Source organism: Labeo rohita, chromosome 20, assembly GCF_022985175.1.
Source record: "Labeo rohita strain BAU-BD-2019 chromosome 20, IGBB_LRoh.1.0, whole genome shotgun sequence".
Lineage (NCBI taxonomy): Eukaryota > Metazoa > Chordata > Actinopteri > Cypriniformes > Cyprinidae > Labeo > Labeo rohita.
This window is the reverse complement of record NC_066888.1, coordinates 4902335-4923405: the sequence shown is the minus strand read 5'-3', so window position 1 is coordinate 4923405 and position 21071 is coordinate 4902335. Positions and strand designations below refer to the sequence as shown.

General features: G+C 33.3%; 1 protein-coding gene across 1 annotated transcript in view; it reads right to left on the bottom strand.

Moving 5' to 3' along the window:
- Nucleotides 1-1572: 1572 nt before the first annotated feature.
- ppp2r5a (protein phosphatase 2, regulatory subunit B', alpha isoform) overlaps nt 1573-21071 on the bottom strand; it is a 34568-nt gene continuing 15069 nt past the window's right edge. The window contains exons 2-13 of the mRNA XM_051139395.1: nt 19523-19719; nt 19304-19405; nt 18891-18983; nt 15132-15262; nt 13564-13623; nt 13239-13347; nt 8875-8928; nt 5348-5398; nt 5069-5188; nt 4663-4790; nt 3312-3413; nt 1573-3239 (exon numbers count right to left, since the gene is read on the bottom strand). Of these exons, the coding sequence (XP_050995352.1) occupies nt 3032-3239; nt 3312-3413; nt 4663-4790; nt 5069-5188; nt 5348-5398; nt 8875-8928; nt 13239-13347; nt 13564-13623; nt 15132-15262; nt 18891-18983; nt 19304-19405; nt 19523-19719 (1355 nt within the window). The 3' untranslated portion in view covers nt 1573-3031. The remainder of the gene's footprint in view (nt 3240-3311; nt 3414-4662; nt 4791-5068; nt 5189-5347; nt 5399-8874; nt 8929-13238; nt 13348-13563; nt 13624-15131; nt 15263-18890; nt 18984-19303; nt 19406-19522; nt 19720-21071) is intronic.

Genomic DNA, 21071 nt, shown 5'->3' with positions numbered 1-21071 from the left:
CTTTGAAGCTGCATTTAAACTACATTTTGGAAGTTCAAAATCAGGGCACCAATCAAGTCCATTATATGAAGAAAAATCCTGAGATGCTTTTCTCAAAAACCATAATTTCTTTACGACTGAAGACAGAAAGACATGAACACCTTGGATAATAATGATTGTGTAAATTATTTGTAAATTGTTGTTCTGGAAGTGGACTTCTCCTTTAAGTGATGACATGATGCGTCCATTGAACTTACCAATAAACGCTGTTTCCGGGTCCAAACCCCAACTCATTTCACTTGAAAATACTATCTCAAAAGCTGTTAATGAGCACTGTTTATTCATACTAAACATTTAAGCTAACCTTTTTAAAATTATGGTGTACACTACAGTCTCTATGCTCACAGTATGCCAAACACAAATTATTTTTATATTTATTTATTTATATTTATATTTTATTATCTGGGATTTCGGTATGGAGTTAAATGTAGGATTATAATTTTTTGGTAGTATTATATCACATTGTGAGTGTATAATTAGTACCATTTGTTGTTTTCTCATGTCATCTGATCATGTTTGGACCCAGAAGTCACGGATGAGGTGACGCTTGACATCAGACTTAACAAGTGAATTGTAAAAACACGTTTAGTTTCGAAATACAGGGTACCCACACCTTGGTTAACTTCAAATTCAAAGACCTTTCAAGGACTTTCTAGATCCAATTCCCCAATTCAAGGATTTAATGTGGGGATACATTTCAAGTGAGAGCCAGGTTACAGGGTGTTACCTTGTAAGATACATTGTTACAGTTTTCATGTGTTTAACACAACTATGCAAATATTTTATTCAAACTTCACAGTCTATTTTTGCAATATTTCACGGTGTGTCTGTGAAACGTTGTGGTACCATCGTAGTAGTTCTGTGCTCACGTGAACGTCACTGCAACGTACAACACAAAGTAACACTTAACGTAACATGTAAATGGGTGTAACGAATGTAAATGAAGCAAGCTAGTACGCATAGGCCACAAATTGTTGGCGAAATAACATTAGCGGACCGGAGACCTAAGTTTTTCCAGAAAACTTCCTGCACAAAATAAAATTCAAGCACTTTCAAGGACCTGTATCTATACATGTTAGTTTCCAGGGCCTTGAAATGTTTTTTCCGTTTCCCAAACTTTCAAGGATTTCAAGGACCCGTGGGAACCCTGGAAATAGTTTCACTTTTAGTTTACAAAGAGCATTTCATTACAAGAAACCTTTTCCTTTTTTGTTTAAAAATGTATTTAAAAATAATAAAAATTGAAATTTTATCTGCAGTGGGTTTTTCAGATGTGAAACAGATGTATCTTAACTAACCATGTGAACCATCAATTTAATTATTCAACTAGTTTCAAATTAACTCCACCATTTCTAAATCATTTAACATATATTCCCACAAACTTACATATTTGAAAAAAAAAGTATATTAATGGCTCGCTGGATCACTCAGTTAACTTTTATATTTGGTGACTGCATTCTATAATGATTATATGGCAGGACAGTACCTGTTATTCCACGCATACAGACCATTAATATGACATGGAAAAAAAAATAAAGCAGCCTGGCATTTTTAATGCAGGATAGCACATTACAACAAAGTTATTTTACACATTCTCACAGGAAAAGAAAAAAAGAACATGAGAACCTAACATAACTGCATAGCGATGAGATTTTTGGTTGAAGAAAAACAACAGAATGTTGAATGGAATGTCAGTGATTCTCAGTTATAATATCTATTGGTTCTTTAAACATATAACATTTTTTTTTCTATTTTTTTTGAGAAAATAAACAACAACAAAAGACTCTTCATCATCATTCTGTTATATGTGGGGAGTGCTAGTTATCCCTGAGTTAAGTTCTAAGAATGATCTATTTTGTTTTAATCCCAACCTGCGAAATGCATAGTCAGTGGACCAGAATAATACAGAAAGCAATGAGTTTTTAATAAAATATAGTATTTAAAGAAGTTGCATTTATAATGCGAGGCTGGTATTATGAGAAACAAAATGAAATGAAACAAGTTCTCACACTTGGACAAGTTTCAGACCAGGTTCACTACATTTGTGCTTCACTTTTTGCATTTCTAAGGCTAATTTTTGACACTTCCATTGAGTATAACTTATGTATCATGTGAACTATAGGCATCAAACATTAATATTCAGCTCAGATCACATTTATGGTAAAATACATTTCATGGTAGTGTTTGTTTTTTTTAAAACAGACATTTAATTTTTAAAGCTTGCTCACATCTCTTAATATAGCCTTCACCGCTAAAAATATTTCATTTTCCCAGTATTTTTGTCTTGTTTTTTAGAAGCTAAATTATATAAGAATAAAATAAATTCATTTAAGATATATTCTCTTATAATATAACAAAAAAAGTATTATCTTAAGTATTATAATTATTATTATTATTATTATTATATAATTCTGTTGTACATGTATTTTGTTTAAAGATATTTGGATAATTTCAATAAGGGGGGGAAAAAAAGACAAAAATACTGATTAAAACTGCAGTTATATTAGTGAAATTTCCAAAAACAGGTCCATCATTTTTTGGCAGTAGCAGCTTTCTATTGGTCAACGTGGTGAATCCACGTGACCAACTTGAACGCATTGTGAAATCTGCTGGGAAAACTTTCACCGTAATCTGAAATTTCCATTCGTTTCGATTTCTGTTTAAATTTCCCAACTTCACTTGTGAAAACTCACCGAAGAGCAGTAATCGCACTGCAGTGGTGAAAATCTTACATTTCTGATTAGACAAAAAATGTATAATTTACTATAACCACACTTCACATCCAAAATAGACTTACATACAGAAAATATATTATCCTTTAGCAGGAGAAAATAGCATTTAGATTTAGTATTACATAGGCTTCTGGAACAAAAAAATTAAAATCTTCTTTAAAAATGATTATTGCTGAAGGTCCATATCCTTTACTGCTCTCTACATTGGTTTACATGTGTAAACCAGCAAAATACTGAGTAAAGAAAAAAAGAGGGCAGTGTTATTTGGCCCAGGTGTCGCTCTCAATTCTGTCGGTAACGGCCGCTGCTGTGTTTTCATTATTTCCGTGAAGGTGGTTGTTGTTATTGTTGTTGCTGTAGGTGAACTGGATCTCATGTCTGTTATTCTGGATGGCTGATCTCTCCTGAAGTCTGAGTTCATCCAGCTTCCTCCACAGGTCCTCACGTTCCTGCTCTTTCTTCTTCTCTCTGAGGACAGAAGTGATGGCAATCATGAGTATCATTTCAAACTAAATAAGAAGAATAAAAACCTGATCTTACCGCTGTCTGTCAGATTTGTATGAGGCCGTCAGTTCATCAAAGAGTTTGCTATTCATCTCCATCAGTGTTTTCAATACATTGTACACCAGGGCCACGATCGTCCTGAGACAAAAGATAATAGAGAGTTACAAACAGTTTCCTTAATTATTTCAACCATTTTAAAGAAGTTCACTTCCAGAACAAAAATGTACAAATAATGTATTCACCCCCTTGTCATCCAAGATGTTCATGTCTTTCTTTCTTCAGTTATAAAGAAATTATGTTTGTTGAGAAAAACATTTCAGGATTTTTCCATATAATGGACTGATATGGTGCCCCGAGTTTCCAAAACGCAGTTTAAATAGGGCCTCAAATGATCCCAAATATGGTTGTAAATGATCGCAGCTGAGGAAGAAGGATCTTATCTAGCGAAACAATCGGTTATTTTCATTAATAAATATACAATTTAAATACTTTTTAATCTCAAACGCTCGTCTTGTCTTGCACTCCCTGAACTCTGTGTATTCTGGCTCAAGACAGTTAGGGTATGTCGAAAAACTCTGATCGTATTTTCTCCCTCAACTTCAAAAATCATTTCAAAATCATCCTACATCGCTGCAGAAGTACAGACCCAGTGTTTGCAAAGTGAACATGCAAAGGAGATCAAACACCCTTAACAAAAAAGGTAAACCAGCGATATAGGACGATTTTGAAGTTGAGGGAGAACATGAGATGGGAGTTTTTCGACACCCTAACTTTCATACCTAACTGTCGACACCCAAAACAGTTTAGGCAGAGCAAGACAAGAGGAGTGTTTGACAGTAAAAAAGTATATAAATTATATTATTATGTTATTTTAGGAAAATAACGATTGTTTCGCTAAATAAGACCCTTCTTCCTCGGCTGGGATCATTTACAACAGCATTTGGGAGCGTTTTAAGCTGCATTTAAACTGCATTTTGGAAGTTCAAACTCGGGGCACCATATCAGTCCATTATATGGAGAAAAATGCTGAAATGTTTCCTCAAAAAACAATTTCTGTACGACTCAAGAAAGAAAGACATGAACATCTTGAATGACAAGGCGGTGAGTACATTATCTGTACATTTTTGTTCTGGAAGTGAACTACTCCTTTAATTGTTTCAACCATTCACAAACTTTAATTTATTTTCTCAACTTATGAATTTTCACAACAGGAACAAAATACTGGAAACAAAATACTATAATATTTCTCAAATTCTATATGCATTTAAAAAAGTCAGTTTGTTTGGTTTTGGAATCAATGTAATTTATTTTATTATTATTTTTTTAATAAAATGTTGCAGTGTTTGAAAGACTACAGTAAAAATCAAATTAAAAATCCATCACATACGGGTTCCAGTGTTCTTTGGAGATCCGGTACAAGTTTCCAAACATGATAGGAAGGACTTTGGCATTATTCTCCTCGATTAGACTCAAAATGTATTCATTGTTCCAGTAGTACAGTGCTCGTTCTGCCACCTGCAAATATAACAGATAATGAAATATACACTACTGTTGAAAAGTTTGGCATCAACTTAAGAAATTAACACTTTTATTCAGCAAAGGCTAAACTGATTAGAAGTGGAAGTAAAGACATTTATAATGGTACAAAAAAATTTAATTATAAATTATATTCTTTTTCTATTGTTTGCAAAACTTTGTTCTTCAATACCTGATTTGTAAACAGCTTTTGTTTCCAGACATGCTGTTATGAAATTGGGCAGACTCTGATCATATATACTAACACTACACTGTACCTGAAAATGAGGGCTGGCTACACATTTAGAGATTTGCTTAAATAAAGGCTCCTGAATCTTCTTGAACTGTGTGGGTTCGATAACATCCAGGATCTCTTCAATTTCCCCTAGAAACATGACCTAACAGAGCAAAGACAGAGAACACAGCAACTCATTAGACACTTTAGTCTGAAAACATACACTGGGAAAGTGAATAAAGAGAGCAGCCATTATACTGCCACTCATAATGCATTCATTCATTTTTGTAATGACTGGACTGTAAGTTATCAGACGGTTTACCTCTTTCTGACTACACGTCTTGGGCCAAAATTTAAGAAGACCACGAACCACCTAAGAGGAAACAGAAAAGATCTTATAAACTTAGCAATCCTAATGAATTTAAGATAGAAAATACGTATCATAAATATACATCATGAAATAAAGCGTAAGATTTTTTTGTATGTTTAGAATTTAGCGCAAAGCTATGTGGCTATATTCACAGCAAGAAACAAGCAAAAAACAGAAAAAGAAAAAAATACATATATAACAAAAAATCTATAAAATAATAAAAAATCATAAAAGTTCATCTGTGATTTAAAACTAAATCTGGAGTCACTTCACTAGAAATCTTAATTAAAAATCAACCAAAAAAGTAAAGAGTAAAGGGAAAGTATAATAAAAACAAGAAATATTGTTATTATCATTATTATTATTACTATAAAATATAACTTGCTACCATTTTTGAAAATGATTCAATAATCATATAATACCATGAATAGAAAAAATAATAATCATCGTACGTTTTTATTTTTTCAATTATTATTAATATTATTATTATTTTATGATATTGCTTCATTTACAAAGGGGATTAAGCTATTGTCTAACCTGTTAGCTAGCTAATTTGTAAATCAATAAATAGTTTTATTATTTTAATGCATTACAAGAAAATTAAATATACTAGTTGCGACATTCTTACGTTTAGTATTGGGCACCTTCCTTCCTTTTTTGAAAATCATGGAAATTAGGCATGGACATTTTGCTAATTTTGTCTGTTTTTAGTACTTGACAGATAAATGACGTTTATGTGGCCGGTGTGCTATTTTTATTGCGTCAGATGGACGTCTCATTGGATCCAGCTGTGCCATTTCCCCTGCTGTTTACTTTCACTCTTCAAACCCAGAAATATGAAATATCATTTGTTGTACCATATCGTTTCTAGCTCTGCCTTCAACACCATTGCCCTCTAGCTTGGGGATTCATGCCAGTGTGAAGCCACGAGTTAATTCCTGCTTACAGGCGAACAGCAGTGGTAATGAGCTCACAATGAACTCTGGGCTTCCCTGCGGTTGGCAGCAATGAAGTCACTGTTCACACATGACTGTTCAACCAAACCCAGCAGTCGCCGTATTATCACACTGGCTGAAAAATACACAGATGGCCAGCGACAGCGGCTTAAAAACCCAACACCGAGCCAAACCTCCAGAAGCCCCTCAGCATCTTCACAGTCTGATGTCTGAGGAAGTGTGGCATGAGACCTGTTCTCAGAGTGCAACAGCCCAGTGCTTTGACATCTGGTAGAGGTTATAAGTTCATGAACTGCTGCTTGAGGGATTTAATTCACCACTGTGGCCTTGATCACGTCACTTAACTTTAAGTTTATCCAGAGGGATTTTCTCTCTACTAAAAGCCCCGGAAGTCACATTAGTAGCACATTCCATATAAATTATACTATCACCAACAAAACATCTACTATAATATAATGAAACACTTCCAGAACAAAAATTTACAGATAATGTACTCACCCCTTTGTCATCCAACATGTTCATGTCTTTCTTTATTCAGTCGTAAAGAAATTATGTTTTTTGAGGAAACATTCCAGGATTTTTCTCCATGTAGTGAACTGATATGGTGCCCCGAGTTTGAACTTCTAAAATGCAGTTTAAATGCAGCTTCAAATGGCTCTAAACGATCCCAACAGAGGAAAAAGGGTCTTATCTACCGAAACGATCTGTCATTTTCAAAACAAATTGACAATTTATATTCTTTTTCATCTCAAATGCTTGTCTTGTATCATCTCTGCAATGCGCATGCATAGTCTGTGTAACCGATGTATGTCTTCTTCAATGTCAAAATCGCCCTACATCACTGTTTTACCTTTTTTGTATAGGGCTTTTGATCTTCTTTGCATGTTTACTTTGTAAACACTGGGTCGGTACTTCTGCAGCGATGTAGGATGATTTTGAAGTTGGGGAAGAAAACAAGATAGGAGTTTTTCGACATAAAAAAACTGAGTTCACGCAGACTTAGACAAGATGAGCATTTGAGCTTAAAAAGTATATAATTTGTCCATTTGTTTCAAAAATGACGGATCATTTCACTAAATCTTTCTTCCTCAACTGGGATCATTTAGAGCCATTTGAAGCTGCATTTAAACTACATTTTGGAAGTTCAAACTTGGGGGCACCATTGAATTCCACAACATGGAGATAATTCCTGAAATGTTTTCCTTAATAAACATAACTTCTTTACGACTGAAGAAAGAAAGACACAGACATATTGGATGATAAGGGGGTGAGTACATTCTGTACATATATGTACATTTTTGGATGTGCACTGAATGTTTTACTTCAGACTGTGATTCCATTGAGTCAGAGGATTTAAAACATGTTCGATATTCTGAGCTGATTTTAGAACACATATTGTTCTTTTTTTGTCAAGCATGAGTTTGTTGTGTTCAGCATGTGATGTATAATGTTTAAAATCTGTTCAGATTTTAAAAAGTCATGTAGTTTATTCCTGCCAGATCAGATTTTATGAACAAATTTATGCAGAAATTCAAAGCAGTCACATTCATTTTTCCTGCAACTCTATCAGAAAGAATATATATTATATTATACTTCTGTAGCAATGTAGGACGATTTTGACGATTTTCACTATATGGAGAAAAATCCTGAAATGTTTTCCTCAACAAACATTATTTCTTTACAACTGAAGAAAGAAAAACATGAACATCGAGTAAATTATCTGTAAATTTTTGTTCTGGAAGTGAACTTCTCCTTTAAGGACATTAGTGTGCAAAAAGCACACATTTCAACTACTACTACTACTATTAATTTAATAATAATAATAATAACAACAACAGGTATTTATGTAATTTTTTTTAAAAATTGAAACTGAAATAATTCAATTTCCCAAAATAAATTTAAATTTAAATTCCATTTGGGGACACTAGTTTGCAGAAATTATTATTATTATTATTATCAATATCATCATTATGTCAGTGCGATAGCCTTGTGGGCAGTGCGCCAAAATACAGCGCCATTGCGCTACGGGCGTCCCATGGTTGAATCCTCACTCGAGGACCTTTCCCGATCCCGTCCCTATCTCTCTCCCACTTTGCTTCCTGTCCATACTGATCTGTCCTGTTATAATAAAGGCTAAAAATGACCAAAATAAATCTTTAAAAAAGAATTATCATCATTATTATTATCATATTATATTTAAAATATTTAATTAGAATGAAAATTATTTAATTTCCTATAATAAATTCTAACTTTCAGAGTGTAGCTGTACAACAAACTGGGTTGGTGGCTCAAACAAATCTAAATAGGATTATTTTTTTATATATTTTTTGCAATTCTGTTTAAGGACACTAGTGCACAGAAATGACCACTACTTTCACATTTTATACTACTACTAATAGAATAAATTAATAAAATAATTATATTTCCCATAATAAATTCTAAATTTTAGAGTGTGTTGGTGGCTCAAATATATTGAAATCGGATGGTATGAGGGTGAGGGTGTGGGAGTGAGGTGAGCCGTACCACTTCAGTGAGGGTCGGGTCCTTTTCTAAGAACTGAACCACACAGTAGGCCAGCTGAAACACAACAAGGTGAAGAGTGAATGTGAACGGTAGACACTGAAGAAGAGATGGTTTGTGCAAACACTGTGCAACAATCAACCTGCCAAATATTTTCATATTAGTATGCTTATGAACAGGAAAATAAAGTTGGATGAATTTTATAAAGCCACTGGCTGTATAATCACCATATGATTTTCTCTGCTTTAAACATTTTCAGTGACTGCAAAACTGTAAAAAGTGCACAACTCTACAGTTGCAGGTGCGAAAATTAGATGTGGATTTAACCGTGACTGTTTAAAAAAAAAAAAAAAAAAAAATCACATCCTAATAATATTGTTGAAATTTGTCAAAAGGAATGCACAATTCTGATACTAAATTAAATTATATGTTTAGCAGGTTATTGCTGCCAAAGGAGGGTCAGTCCAAAGATTCATAAACTTCTTCCTAACCTAGTGCCTCTAGTGCAGGGATTCCCCAAACTTGTCAGCCAAACTTTGATAAAATATTTACTTGAAGTTCAGTTATTTAAAGCTTATGCAAGCTTTTTTACCTTGGAAAATAAGTTTCAAAGTCTTTCTGATAACTGGCTTCTAAAAAGGTGAAGGGCTTCTGTCTCTTTCCCATGTGCAAATTTGTCATTTTAGTGCGCTGGTGTGAAATTACATACACAATCGAAGACATTGGCATGTTCAAAATTCTCTCGGCATTCAAATCTATCCCTGTTTGTGTTTTATTTGTTTTAGCAAAAGTAGAGCCAGTCTGTAAATTTTGTGCAGGCACAGTTTACAGATTTTAAAGAAAACTGCATAGCGCATAACGGATGTGCTCTGAATGTTTTACTTCAGACTATGATTCCATTGAGTTCCATTGGGATTCCATTCCACTGGGATTTAAAACATGTTTGATATTTTGAGCTGATTTTAGAACACATATTGTTCTCTTTTGTCAAGTATGAGTTTGTTGTGTTCAGCATGTAATGCCTAATGTTTAAAATCTGCCATTAGTTTAAGAACACATCAAATTTTATGAACAAATTATGCAGAAATTCTAAGCAGTCACATACATTTTTCCTGTAACTCTATCAGAAAGAATATATATTATAAATGAAAAATGTACATGTGTGACCCTGGACCACAAAACCAGTCATAAGGGTAAATTTCTCGAAACTGAGCTTTATACATCACCTGAAAGCTGAATAAATAAGCGTTCCATTGATGTTTGGATTATTAGGATAGGACAATATTTGGCCAAGATACAACTATTTTAATATATGGAATCTGAGGGTGCAAAAAAATCCAAATATTGAGAAAATCACCTTTAAAGTTTTCCAAATGAAGCTCTTACTAATGCATATTACTAATCAAAAATTACGTTTTTATATATTTACAGTAGGAACTAAAAAAAAAAAAAAATCTTCATGAAACATGATCTTTACTTAATATCCTAATGATTTTTGGCTTGTGGTCCAGGGTCACATATGTGTTTTTGTTAAATATCATATCTGACACATCAGGCATTTATAGCTCATAACAGTACACAGAGCACATGAGGTGGCAAGGAGGGCCTTTTACCCCACACACAGGGTAAAAGGCTCACCAGCATGGGGTAAAAGGCACACAGTATTAATACAAATACTTTAGCTAAAATAATGTTTCTTTTTTTTTAATAATGTATAAATAAATACTTGTTAAAAACAATCACTTTAGCCAATTCATACTATTTTCTGCTTATTTTGATAAATATTTTTTTTTCAATAAATATCCTGTCATTAAAACATGTTCATATAAAACATATATTTTAAAATACAGAGAAAAAAAAATAATTTTAAAATGTAAAGATTTTGAAAGCATTGAAGAAGATCCCATAGTAATTTAATATAGATTTACAGTAGTAACAACAAATGATATTATATTAAATAATACGATTAATAGCTTGTTTTTAAATATGATGGTTTCATTCTAAACATGGTGATTATCTCAAAGATGGACACCCAACATAATATATGATATTTACTACATGAATCTAACCATGTCAGGTCAACAAATGGTAAAGACAGCCTTTTATTAATTATCATGTTAATTATTGTGCCTTTCATCCCCAACAACAGGGGCGCTTTTTACCCCAAATACCAACATTTTCACATATTCTTTCATTATTTAAAAACTGCTGTTTTAATTATCTTATACAAAACTGAAAATCATTAAGAAGACTTTTGTCTCAAGATATTTTCAAAATTGTTAGTGATTCTCATTTGCTACTTAAATCTACAACAATTTTAAAAGCATTAAATATTAGATCAAATAAGCACAGAATCGACTTTGTGTTGCTGCCCACGATACATCAAGGATCCGCCAAATTTGCATGTGTATCTTAAAGGACAAGTCCACTTCCAGAACAACAATTTACAAATAATTTACTCACCCTCTTGTCACCCAAGATGTTCATGTCTTTCTGTCTTCAGTTGTGAAGAAATTATGGTTTTTGAGGAAAACATTTCAGGATTTTTCTTCATATAATGGACTTGACTGGTGCCCTGATTTTGAACTTCCAAAATGTAGTTTAAATGCAGCTTCAAAGGGCTCTAAATGATCCCAGCTGAGGAAGAAGGGTCTTATCTGGCGAAACGAACGGTCATTTTTTTCGGAAAATAAAAATTTGTACTTTTTAAGCACAAAAACACAGGTTTTGGGAAGCGCATTTACAATGCTATGAATTAGTGATGGGTTGTTCTTTTTTGAACGGATCTTTATTGTGACTCGGGAAGAACGAGTCGTCTCTGTGAGTGATCTGTTCAGTCGTGCATGCACAACATCCTGTTAGGTTCTGTACTGGAGTTAGTTCACCTGTTTCGAGTCTTCGGGTTTTTCGAGTCGTTCGTTCATTTTATGGAGCTGTCACGTGATGAACGAACGACTCAAACCCGAAAACTTGTCAGATAAGAGGTGAGGTGAGCTAATCATAGACTAAAGGCCCAGGTAAACAATGAATTAATCTTTTCTGTTTCTTATAGCATTATAATTTTGTCTTGTTTGTAGTGTAATCAACGTTTGTGTAAGCAGTAGATGTGTTAGGGAAGTAACACATAACATTTTAATTATATTTTGCTAAAATGAGCGAAACGGCTCGAAAAAAGATTTGTTCATTTTGCTTAACGAGACTCAAAGGTCCGAGTCAGTAAAATGATCCGAACTTCCCATCACTACTACAAATCACGTCTAAGTTCATCGTCTGTGTACTCGAGCTAAAAAAGGTAGAGTACGGCGAAAAACTCCATCTTATTTTCTCCCGCAACTTCAGAATCGTCCGACATCTTTGAACCTTTTTGTTTGTAAACAGCGTTTGACTTACTTGCACTTTCTTAGTCTTTGTGCGTTCACTTTGTAAACACTGGGTCTGTAGTTCTGCCTACACTGTAAAAAACAATTTGTTGAGTCAACTTAAAATAATTTGTATCCTGGCTGCCTTCAAATTTTAAGTTCAGTCAACTCAAAAAAAGTTTATTCAACTTGAAATGTTAAATTATACTAAGTGACATTTGAGTTGAATCAACTTAAAATTTTAAGGCAGCTGGGTTACTTACCCATCTGTTAAGTTTAGCAAACACAAATATCTAAGTTGTTACTTAAAACAACTTAACATTTCAAGTTGACTAAACTTAAAATTTTAAGGCAGCAGGGTAACTAATTATTTTAAGCTGACTCAACAAATTGTTTTTAATTTTTTACAGTGTACTTTCCGTGTGACCTTTCGATATGATTCAATAGTACATATTGTCGTGAATGTGCATCCCAGAGCCTGTGCTACATGAGCTTTTGTGCTTAAAAAGTATGCAAATTTTTATTTTTCGAAAAAAAATGACCAATCGTTTCGCTAAATAAGGCCCTTCCTTCTCAGCTGGGATCATTTAGAGCCCTTTGAAGCTGCATTTAAACTACATTTTGGAAGTTCAAAATCAGGGCACCAATGAAGTCCATTATATGAAGAAAAATCCTGAAATGTTTTCCTCAAAAACCATAATTTCTTTACGACTGAAGACAGAAAGACATAAACATTTTGGATGACAAGGGGGTGAGAAAAAAAGTGGACTTCTCCTTTAAAAAGCGGAAAGTGCTATGCCACGTTTTTCTGCCATCTAGTGGTTTAGAGAAAAATAATATCAAAGGCACCTTTTACCCCAGGGCACCTTTAGCCCTGTTGTACCCTATAAACTATCAATCAGATGACAGAAGGCACTGGGTTGTAGACTGTGTACAACAGGTTTTTCAGCTTTGATCGTTTCAAAAATTAGCATATCAAATATGATACAGTAGGTTTTACAGGGTTACCTGTGCGTGGAACAGCGCGAGTCCTTTGGCAGTGTGCAGGGGAATGAGGATCTTCATGAGGAACTGCTTATGTTCAGCCTTCAGCGGCAGAGCAAAGCCATTGATGATACTACGATTATAAAGACAGCGACACAACTGATGACATGAAGCACGAAACGTTTATCATTAGATGACTGCAGCCAGCCAAAACCAATACACTGAACCCACAAGCAAACAACCTTCTACCCAGCATGCATTCTGACTCTATATGCTATATTCAAATGCACTAACTGCATTAAATGATCTAAGTGAACAGAACATGAAAGAAAGTGAAACAAAGACTCACCTGCCCAGAATCTCAAGGAGTTCAGCAACTCCATTAAAGTGCTCAGTTTCATAGATGAATCTGGGAAAATTATGATATGAACGATTTACATTTCAAAGAAAATATAATCATAAATGACAGGGCTTAGACTAAGCTAGGATTAGGCCATTGCTCAATTAGCACATCGAAGTAATTTTTATAAACGTGCCTTAGAAAAAACATTATTGGTGTGCATCTAAAGACAAAACAAGGACACCAATATATTTTAAGATCAGTCAGTGCAAGTTTATTTCAGTTGAAACAGCTCAGACTTACATTTAAGCCTAGTCTAGGACTAGGCTTAAACCTTGCTTATGAAACCAGTGGAATATCATGTAATATAATTACAGTACATAAACTTAACTGAGTTTAAAATGTTTTATTTTTTTATAAAACTAAATGCACAGTCAATAATTCAAAAGTCTTATTTCTCTGTACATTATTCAAAATGAATGAAAAATAGTCAGAAAATGTTTAATATTTACTTGAATATAATTTAATATTTATTTCCACATTCTGTAATAGAATGTTTGTAATCATTTTTACTGGATTTGTAAAGCGGAGTGAGTGACACTGTTTACCCTAAAGCATTTCACACACTTTACACAGCTATCATTTATTGAAATATTAGTTAATAATGCATGGATAAATTGTATCCATATCATTTACATGGTTTATACTAGTAGTTCACCAAGCTATTTGCATTACTTTGACATGCAAAACCCATTTTTACATAAAGATCAAAAAGTCATGTAAAAATGAGAGAAAAAAAATAGACGTTTTTAAACTTCTGCTCACAAAAGCTGCATTTATTTGAACAAAAATACAGTAAAAACAGTAATACTGCAAAACATTATTAAATTTTTTAAAATGTTTTTTGATGTGAATGGAATTTATTCCTGTGAAGCAAAGCTGAATTTTCAGCATCATTATTTCAGTCTTTAGTGTCACATGATCCTTCAGAAATCATTCTAATATGGTGAAACATTTCCTATTATCAATTTTGAAAAAAGTTTCAGAATGTTTTTCCACAATTTTTTCTCTCAAATCAACAGACAACTCTTTACACTTCTTTCTTTTCTCCATGCTCAGTGTGACGCACAACACAAAGGCTGAGTCAACTTCTCTCCATTTTAACTGGTTGCAAGTGTGATTACTATATTGCCCACACCTGTTACTTGCCACTGGTGTGTCTAAATACAAATTACAGGAGCATCACATGCTTGAAAAGCAATTATTTCTTATAATTTTGACAAGGTGCCAATAATTTTGTCCAGTCCATTTTTGAGTTCTATGTGAAGTTTGATCAAGTTTGACTTTTCTTCTCTGGTTTTTTTGTGTTGTGTTAGTGCAAACAAAAACAATAAGCACGTGAATACCAAAACATTTGCAACTGAGAGAAATGCTGCATTTTCTGACAGAATTGCAAGAGTGCCGATATTTTTGAACATGACTGTATTTATTAATTTTGTGCATTCTTGATGAATCAAAGTATTAATTTATTTCAAAGAACATCTAAATGGCAGTGTATACATATGTACAAGTCTTACCTCAGAAAAATGTTGTTGATCTGTTTCCGAATAAAGGCACGCAATCCCAGAAACTTCCCATAGATGCGATGCAGAATCGTTTTTAAAAACTCTCTCTCACGAGGATCTTCACTGTCAAACAGTTCCAAGAGCTGGAAAAAAGCAAGGAGTCAGTTTTCTCACAATCATTTCTTTGCCATCTTGCTTGAAGATGCCAGTTCTCTGCAGTTTCTTTTTTCTAATATCTTTAAAAAGTCGCTACACAACCAAAACGTCTCTGAATAGTGTGACATTTCATTTGTAGTCAAAATGCTTGGGTTATCTGAGTTTTTAAAGCAAGAGACAGCTACAACGTGAAGGTTGAGGTTGCAACTCTACAACAATGTAGTCATTATCTTGCTTTTTTATCTTTTTCATTTTCAAAACACTGAAAATAAGTATAAATTAAGAAACGAAAAACAGTCCTTAACCCCATGCAATACACAATTTGTACCCAAATGAAACTCCTAATGGAAGGTTTTATGGAATGGTTTGATTCTGGCAGCATCAACGGTTATGTCACATTAGACTGTCCGCACAGGACTGCGTTATGTAATGCTACCTTTAGCCTCCAGACAATGAATCCCTGCCATGGGTGATGTATCTGACAACAGCCTTTATGCAACATGACATTATTAGTAAATGAGTCCAACCTCAATCACATTCAAGAGGCTGTTAATGATGTCTAAAACATTAGTAACTCTAAATCAAATTTCAAACAGGATTAAAATTGCTCGTCCTTCACATGCAGAGCTTATTTTAATAGATCACTATGAATAAGCTGGAATAAAAGACCAGCTGACCATAGCTTCATCACCCTAAAATAAAGCACTTTCGAATGGAAATTTAATTCATTCAAGCAGTTAAGTGGTCACCTATGATTAGGACCTAGTACATGGTAATGAAACATAAAAATCATCATTCATTCTCATTCAGCAAGGATGCATTCAAAAATACACCACAGTGGGTTGTAAATGCAGGTTTTTTTTTTTTCCTTTTTCAAAATCTTAAAGCTAAAATGCATAATTTCTGTACAACAGCGTCTCCAAATGGAATAATAATGCAAACAACAAGAAGCAGCCTATCTACCACATCTACACTAGAAGTGCTCTTTTTTTGTTGTGTCTGCTGTCTGTCATTATGTTCTCCATCCCAGCCTGGACTACAGTTCTGCCTCTTTCCTTCCTGTGGTGTAAACAACTGGGCGCTATTTAAAGCAGCCCAGGAAACGCTCGCATCATGGAAACTCGCCTTTACCAGCTTCCACACTGACTCTACATTCCAGAGCATTCAGTGCGCTCAGGGGGAATGACCGGGTCGATACGGACAGCTGATGACCCACTGCTTTACGCAGGAACAGACACTGGCTGAGGCAGATCCAAAAGAGGAGAAGACCAGGGCTGCCATGCGTTTAATTCATATTTCTAAATATTTACAGCTTTAGCTGTAAAAACCAGGAAAGAGATATTTAATATATTTGAAGTCTTGAGTTTATTTGCAAAAACAGATAACAAAAAGTTGTTTTTTTTTGTGTTAGTTAGCTGTATTTTTAGTTACTTTTACTTAATGAAAATAAGTTTGATTGAGATTAATTGGAATGCACAATGGAAAAAAACAGATTTAAAAAAAAAAAAAAAATGTTATTTGTATTAAGTAATGCATTTTCTTAAACTGTATTTTTTGTATTTATTTTTGTTTGCTTTCCTTTATCTAAAAATCTTCAAAACAGGATAAATTTCCTTCGGGGGCCTGAAAGAAAACTGTGTAAAATACAACTTTTAAGTGAATATATCCTCAATTATGCTTTTATTTATATATATATATATATATATATATATCCCAATTTAAGCCAGAGGACACCAAGACGGTTTGTTTAAGGGATAAATCTTACAAAACAGCTAAAGTGTATACTTAAAAGAAGTCAACAACATCATCAACAACAGTAAAAATAATAATAATGACAACAACAATAATAATAGTAATAATAATAATAACATAATAATAATAATCATAATAATAATACTTATTATTATTATTCATAATAATAATAATACTTATTATTAAAAACATTTAAAAATTAAGACATATCCTTTTATATATTCAATTATTAATATCTAATGCATAAAATTTAGCTCCTTTAAAATAAAATGGCAAATGCCCATAAAATAATAAGAAAAAATAAGTATTAATAATTACTATATATATATATATATATTAGGGGTGTAACGGTACACAGATGTCACGGTTCGGTAGGTACCTCGGTTCGAGGGTCACAGTTCTATACGATATGGTACAACAGAAAAAACAAATCTACTATGCTAGATTTCTTTTCATTTATTTTAAACAGACAGTAGTACAAATTACAATTTTTTCCAACTACATGTGAAAATACTAAATATTATATCAAATTAATGTCATATATAGGCTATAAAATCTGCACTACATATATATATACAACGAATAAATACTTGAAATGTATTTAATTTAGTTCACTGACAGACAACGGAAAACAAACTGAGCGAAACGTAACAGCCTATATTTGCTCAGTTTCAGTTCAGTTTTGTGACAGAAAGGAAACTCAAATGGCATAAAGACTTATACTCCTTTGTCAGTAAGAGACGTGTACAGAATCAGCACATGGTCACTGTCTAGTGATCTTTGTTTTCAAGTGCGCAACTCCTGACATTCGCTGTTCTTCTGCTGCCGGTTATCAAACAGGGTTTCATTACTGCAGGCTTCTGGATTGAAGATGAATTGCCTGTATTTGTTGTAAGGCCTCATGCACCGAACAGAGATGCCCGTACCATGACGGTTTGGTACAAATACATGTATTGTTACACCCCTCATAGATATATATATCTAAATAATGGAGTCTCTTATGCTCATCAAGGCTGTATTTATTTGATCAAAAATACAGAATTACAGAATATTGTGAAATATTATTGCAACTTTTAATCTTGGTTTCATATTTTAACATACTTTAAAATATAATTTATTTCTGTGATGCAAAGCTGAATTTTCATCAGCCATTACTCCAGTCTTCAGTGTCACATGATCCTTCAGAAATCATTCTAATACGCTGATCTAATATCATCATGTTGGAAACAGCTGTGCTGCTTAATATTTTTTTGAAGTCTGTGATACTTTTTTCAGGATTCTTTGATGAATAAAAAGTTAAAAAGAACAGCATTTATTTAAAATATAAATCTATTCTAACAATATAAGTCTTTACCATATATATATATTTTTTAATTTAACACATCCTTGCTGAATAAAATTAATTTCTTTTAAACAAAGAAAGAAAGAAAACATTTACTGACCCCAAACTTTAAACAGTAGTGAATATTGTTACAAAAGATTTCTATTTAAAGCACAACTTTTTTCAACATTGACAATAAATCATCATATTAGATTTGATTTCTGAAGGATCATGTGACACTGAAGTCTGGAGTAATGATGCTGAAAATTCAGCTTTGCATCACAAGAATAAATTATATTTTAAAGTACATTCAAATAGAAAACCACTACTTTAAACTGAACTTTTCTAAACTTTTCATAATATTACAGTTTTTTTCTGTATTTTTAATCAAATAAATGCAGCCTTGGTGATCAGAAAAGACTTCTTTAAAAAAAAAAACATTAAAAATCTTACTGATCCAAAAATAGAATGGCATCATGTATTTCATTTTTATATTATATTTATAAAATTGCACGATTTATTCATACAAAGTTGACATGTACCTGCAGCACAAACTTCTGGTCAATATAACGTTTGGCAGTACTTGGCTGGAAGTCTGGATTTTCTAGGAATCTAAGGAAAAACTCATACACCAACTGAAAAAAAAAAAAAAAAACACAAAACACAATATTTATTTCTCTAAAGCTTTAAGCATGTAGAAACAGATATTACATGTAGCTTATAAACAAACAAACAAATTAATAAATAATGAATAAAAAAATAAAATGTATTTACATCAACAATTAGATTCATTTAAACCTTATCAAAATGCTGTTTTTTTTTTTTATAAGACTTGTATAATTTATTTACACTCCGTGCTGTGCATAATATTAATTACAATAGCACATAAATAAAATACACTGTACATAAGCAAACAATGAGCCATAAAATGTGAGAGCACCAGGCTACATCTGACCTGCATGTGTGGCCAGGAGGCTTCTAGAGTGGGTTCATCTTCTTCTGGATCAAAGTCAGGGTTTTCACTGGGTGGAAGTGTTCTGAAAATATTTGTGCTAACCTGTAAACAGAAATGATTTGGAGTTTACTTTGACTAGATAAATTACAAAGATGTTTATTTTCGCTAAAAACAAATCAATTAATTTGAAAGACTGGTGGACATCGCATGTATGCTGACCATGGCGGTGATCTCAGGGTAGACAGGCTCCACCAGAACTCCTCTGTTAGTGGACACATAATCCACAAGTTCACTGAGAGTGGCCCGTTTGGTCTCTTTGCTCTTTAGGTCAGTTACCGTGTCGTAGAAGTCGAAAATCACACAGCACTGCTGTAGTTTCTGCATGAATAGTTCATGCTGCTCTGTGGAAGATGCATCTGAAATAACGAAAAACAAAAAAATTATAATGAGACATTTAGAGTTGACAATTTATGACAAAACAGAACAAAAACAAAACAATGCAAAGCAGAACAAAAAACAAAATAAAACAGAACAGAACAAAAAAAAATGCAAAGCAAATCAAAACAAAAACCATGACATAAAAAAAAAAAATGCATGAAAGAACAGAAAAAAGCAAAGAAAAAAAATAAAGAAAAAAACATGATAGAACAGAACAAAAACAAAAAATACAAAGCAAAACAGAAAAAGCAAAACAAACAAAAAAAAAACACATCACTAAAACAAAAACAAAACAATGCAAAGCGAAACATAAAAAAACAAAGCAAAAAACAACAAAAACATCAAAGAGGTGTTATGTATTTATACAATACTGCATGATCAGAAGTATCTAGACACTAATTAAAAAAAGACTAACAAACAGGTGCATCTCAATAAATTAGAATGTGGTGGAAAAGTTCATTTATTTCAGTAATTCAACTCAAACTGTGAAATGCGTGTATTAAATAAATTCAGTGCACGCAGACTTAAGTAGTTTAAGTCTTTGGTTCTTTTAATTGTGATGATTTTGACTCACATTTAACAAAAACCCACCAATTCACTATCTCAACAAATTAGAATACTTCATAAGACCAATTAAAAAAAATAATTTTACTGAATTGTTGGCCTTCTGGAAAGTATGTTTATGTACTGTATATGTACTCAATACTTGGTAGAGGCTCCTTTTGCTTTAATTACTCCCTCAATTCAGCGTGGCATTGAGGTGATCAGTCTGTGGCACTGCTGAGGTGGTATGGAAGCCCAGGTTTCTTTGACAGTGGCCTTCAGCTCATCATTTTTTGGTCCCTTGCTTCTCATTTTCCTCTTAACAATACCCCATAGATTCTCTATGGAGTTCAGGTCTGGTGAGTTTGCTGGCCAGTCAAGCGCTCCAACACCATGGTCATTTAACCAACTTTTGGTGCTTTTGGCAGTGTGGGCTGGTGCCAAATCCTGCTGGAAAATGAAATCAGCATCTTTAAAAAGCTGGTCAGCAGAAAGAAGCATGAAGTCCTCTAAAATTCCTGGTAAACGGGTGCAGTGACTTTGGTTTTCAAAAAACACAGTGGACCAACACCAGCAGATGACATTGCACCCAAATCATCACAGACTGTGGAAACTTAACACTGGACTTCAAGCAACTTCAGGCTCTAGGACCTTGGTTTCCAAATGAAATACAAAACTTGCTCTCATCTGAAAAGTCTTTGGACCACTGGGCAACAGTCCATTTCTTCTTCTCCTTAGCCCAGGTAAGACGCCTCTGACGTTGTCTGTGGTTCAGCAGTGGCTTAAC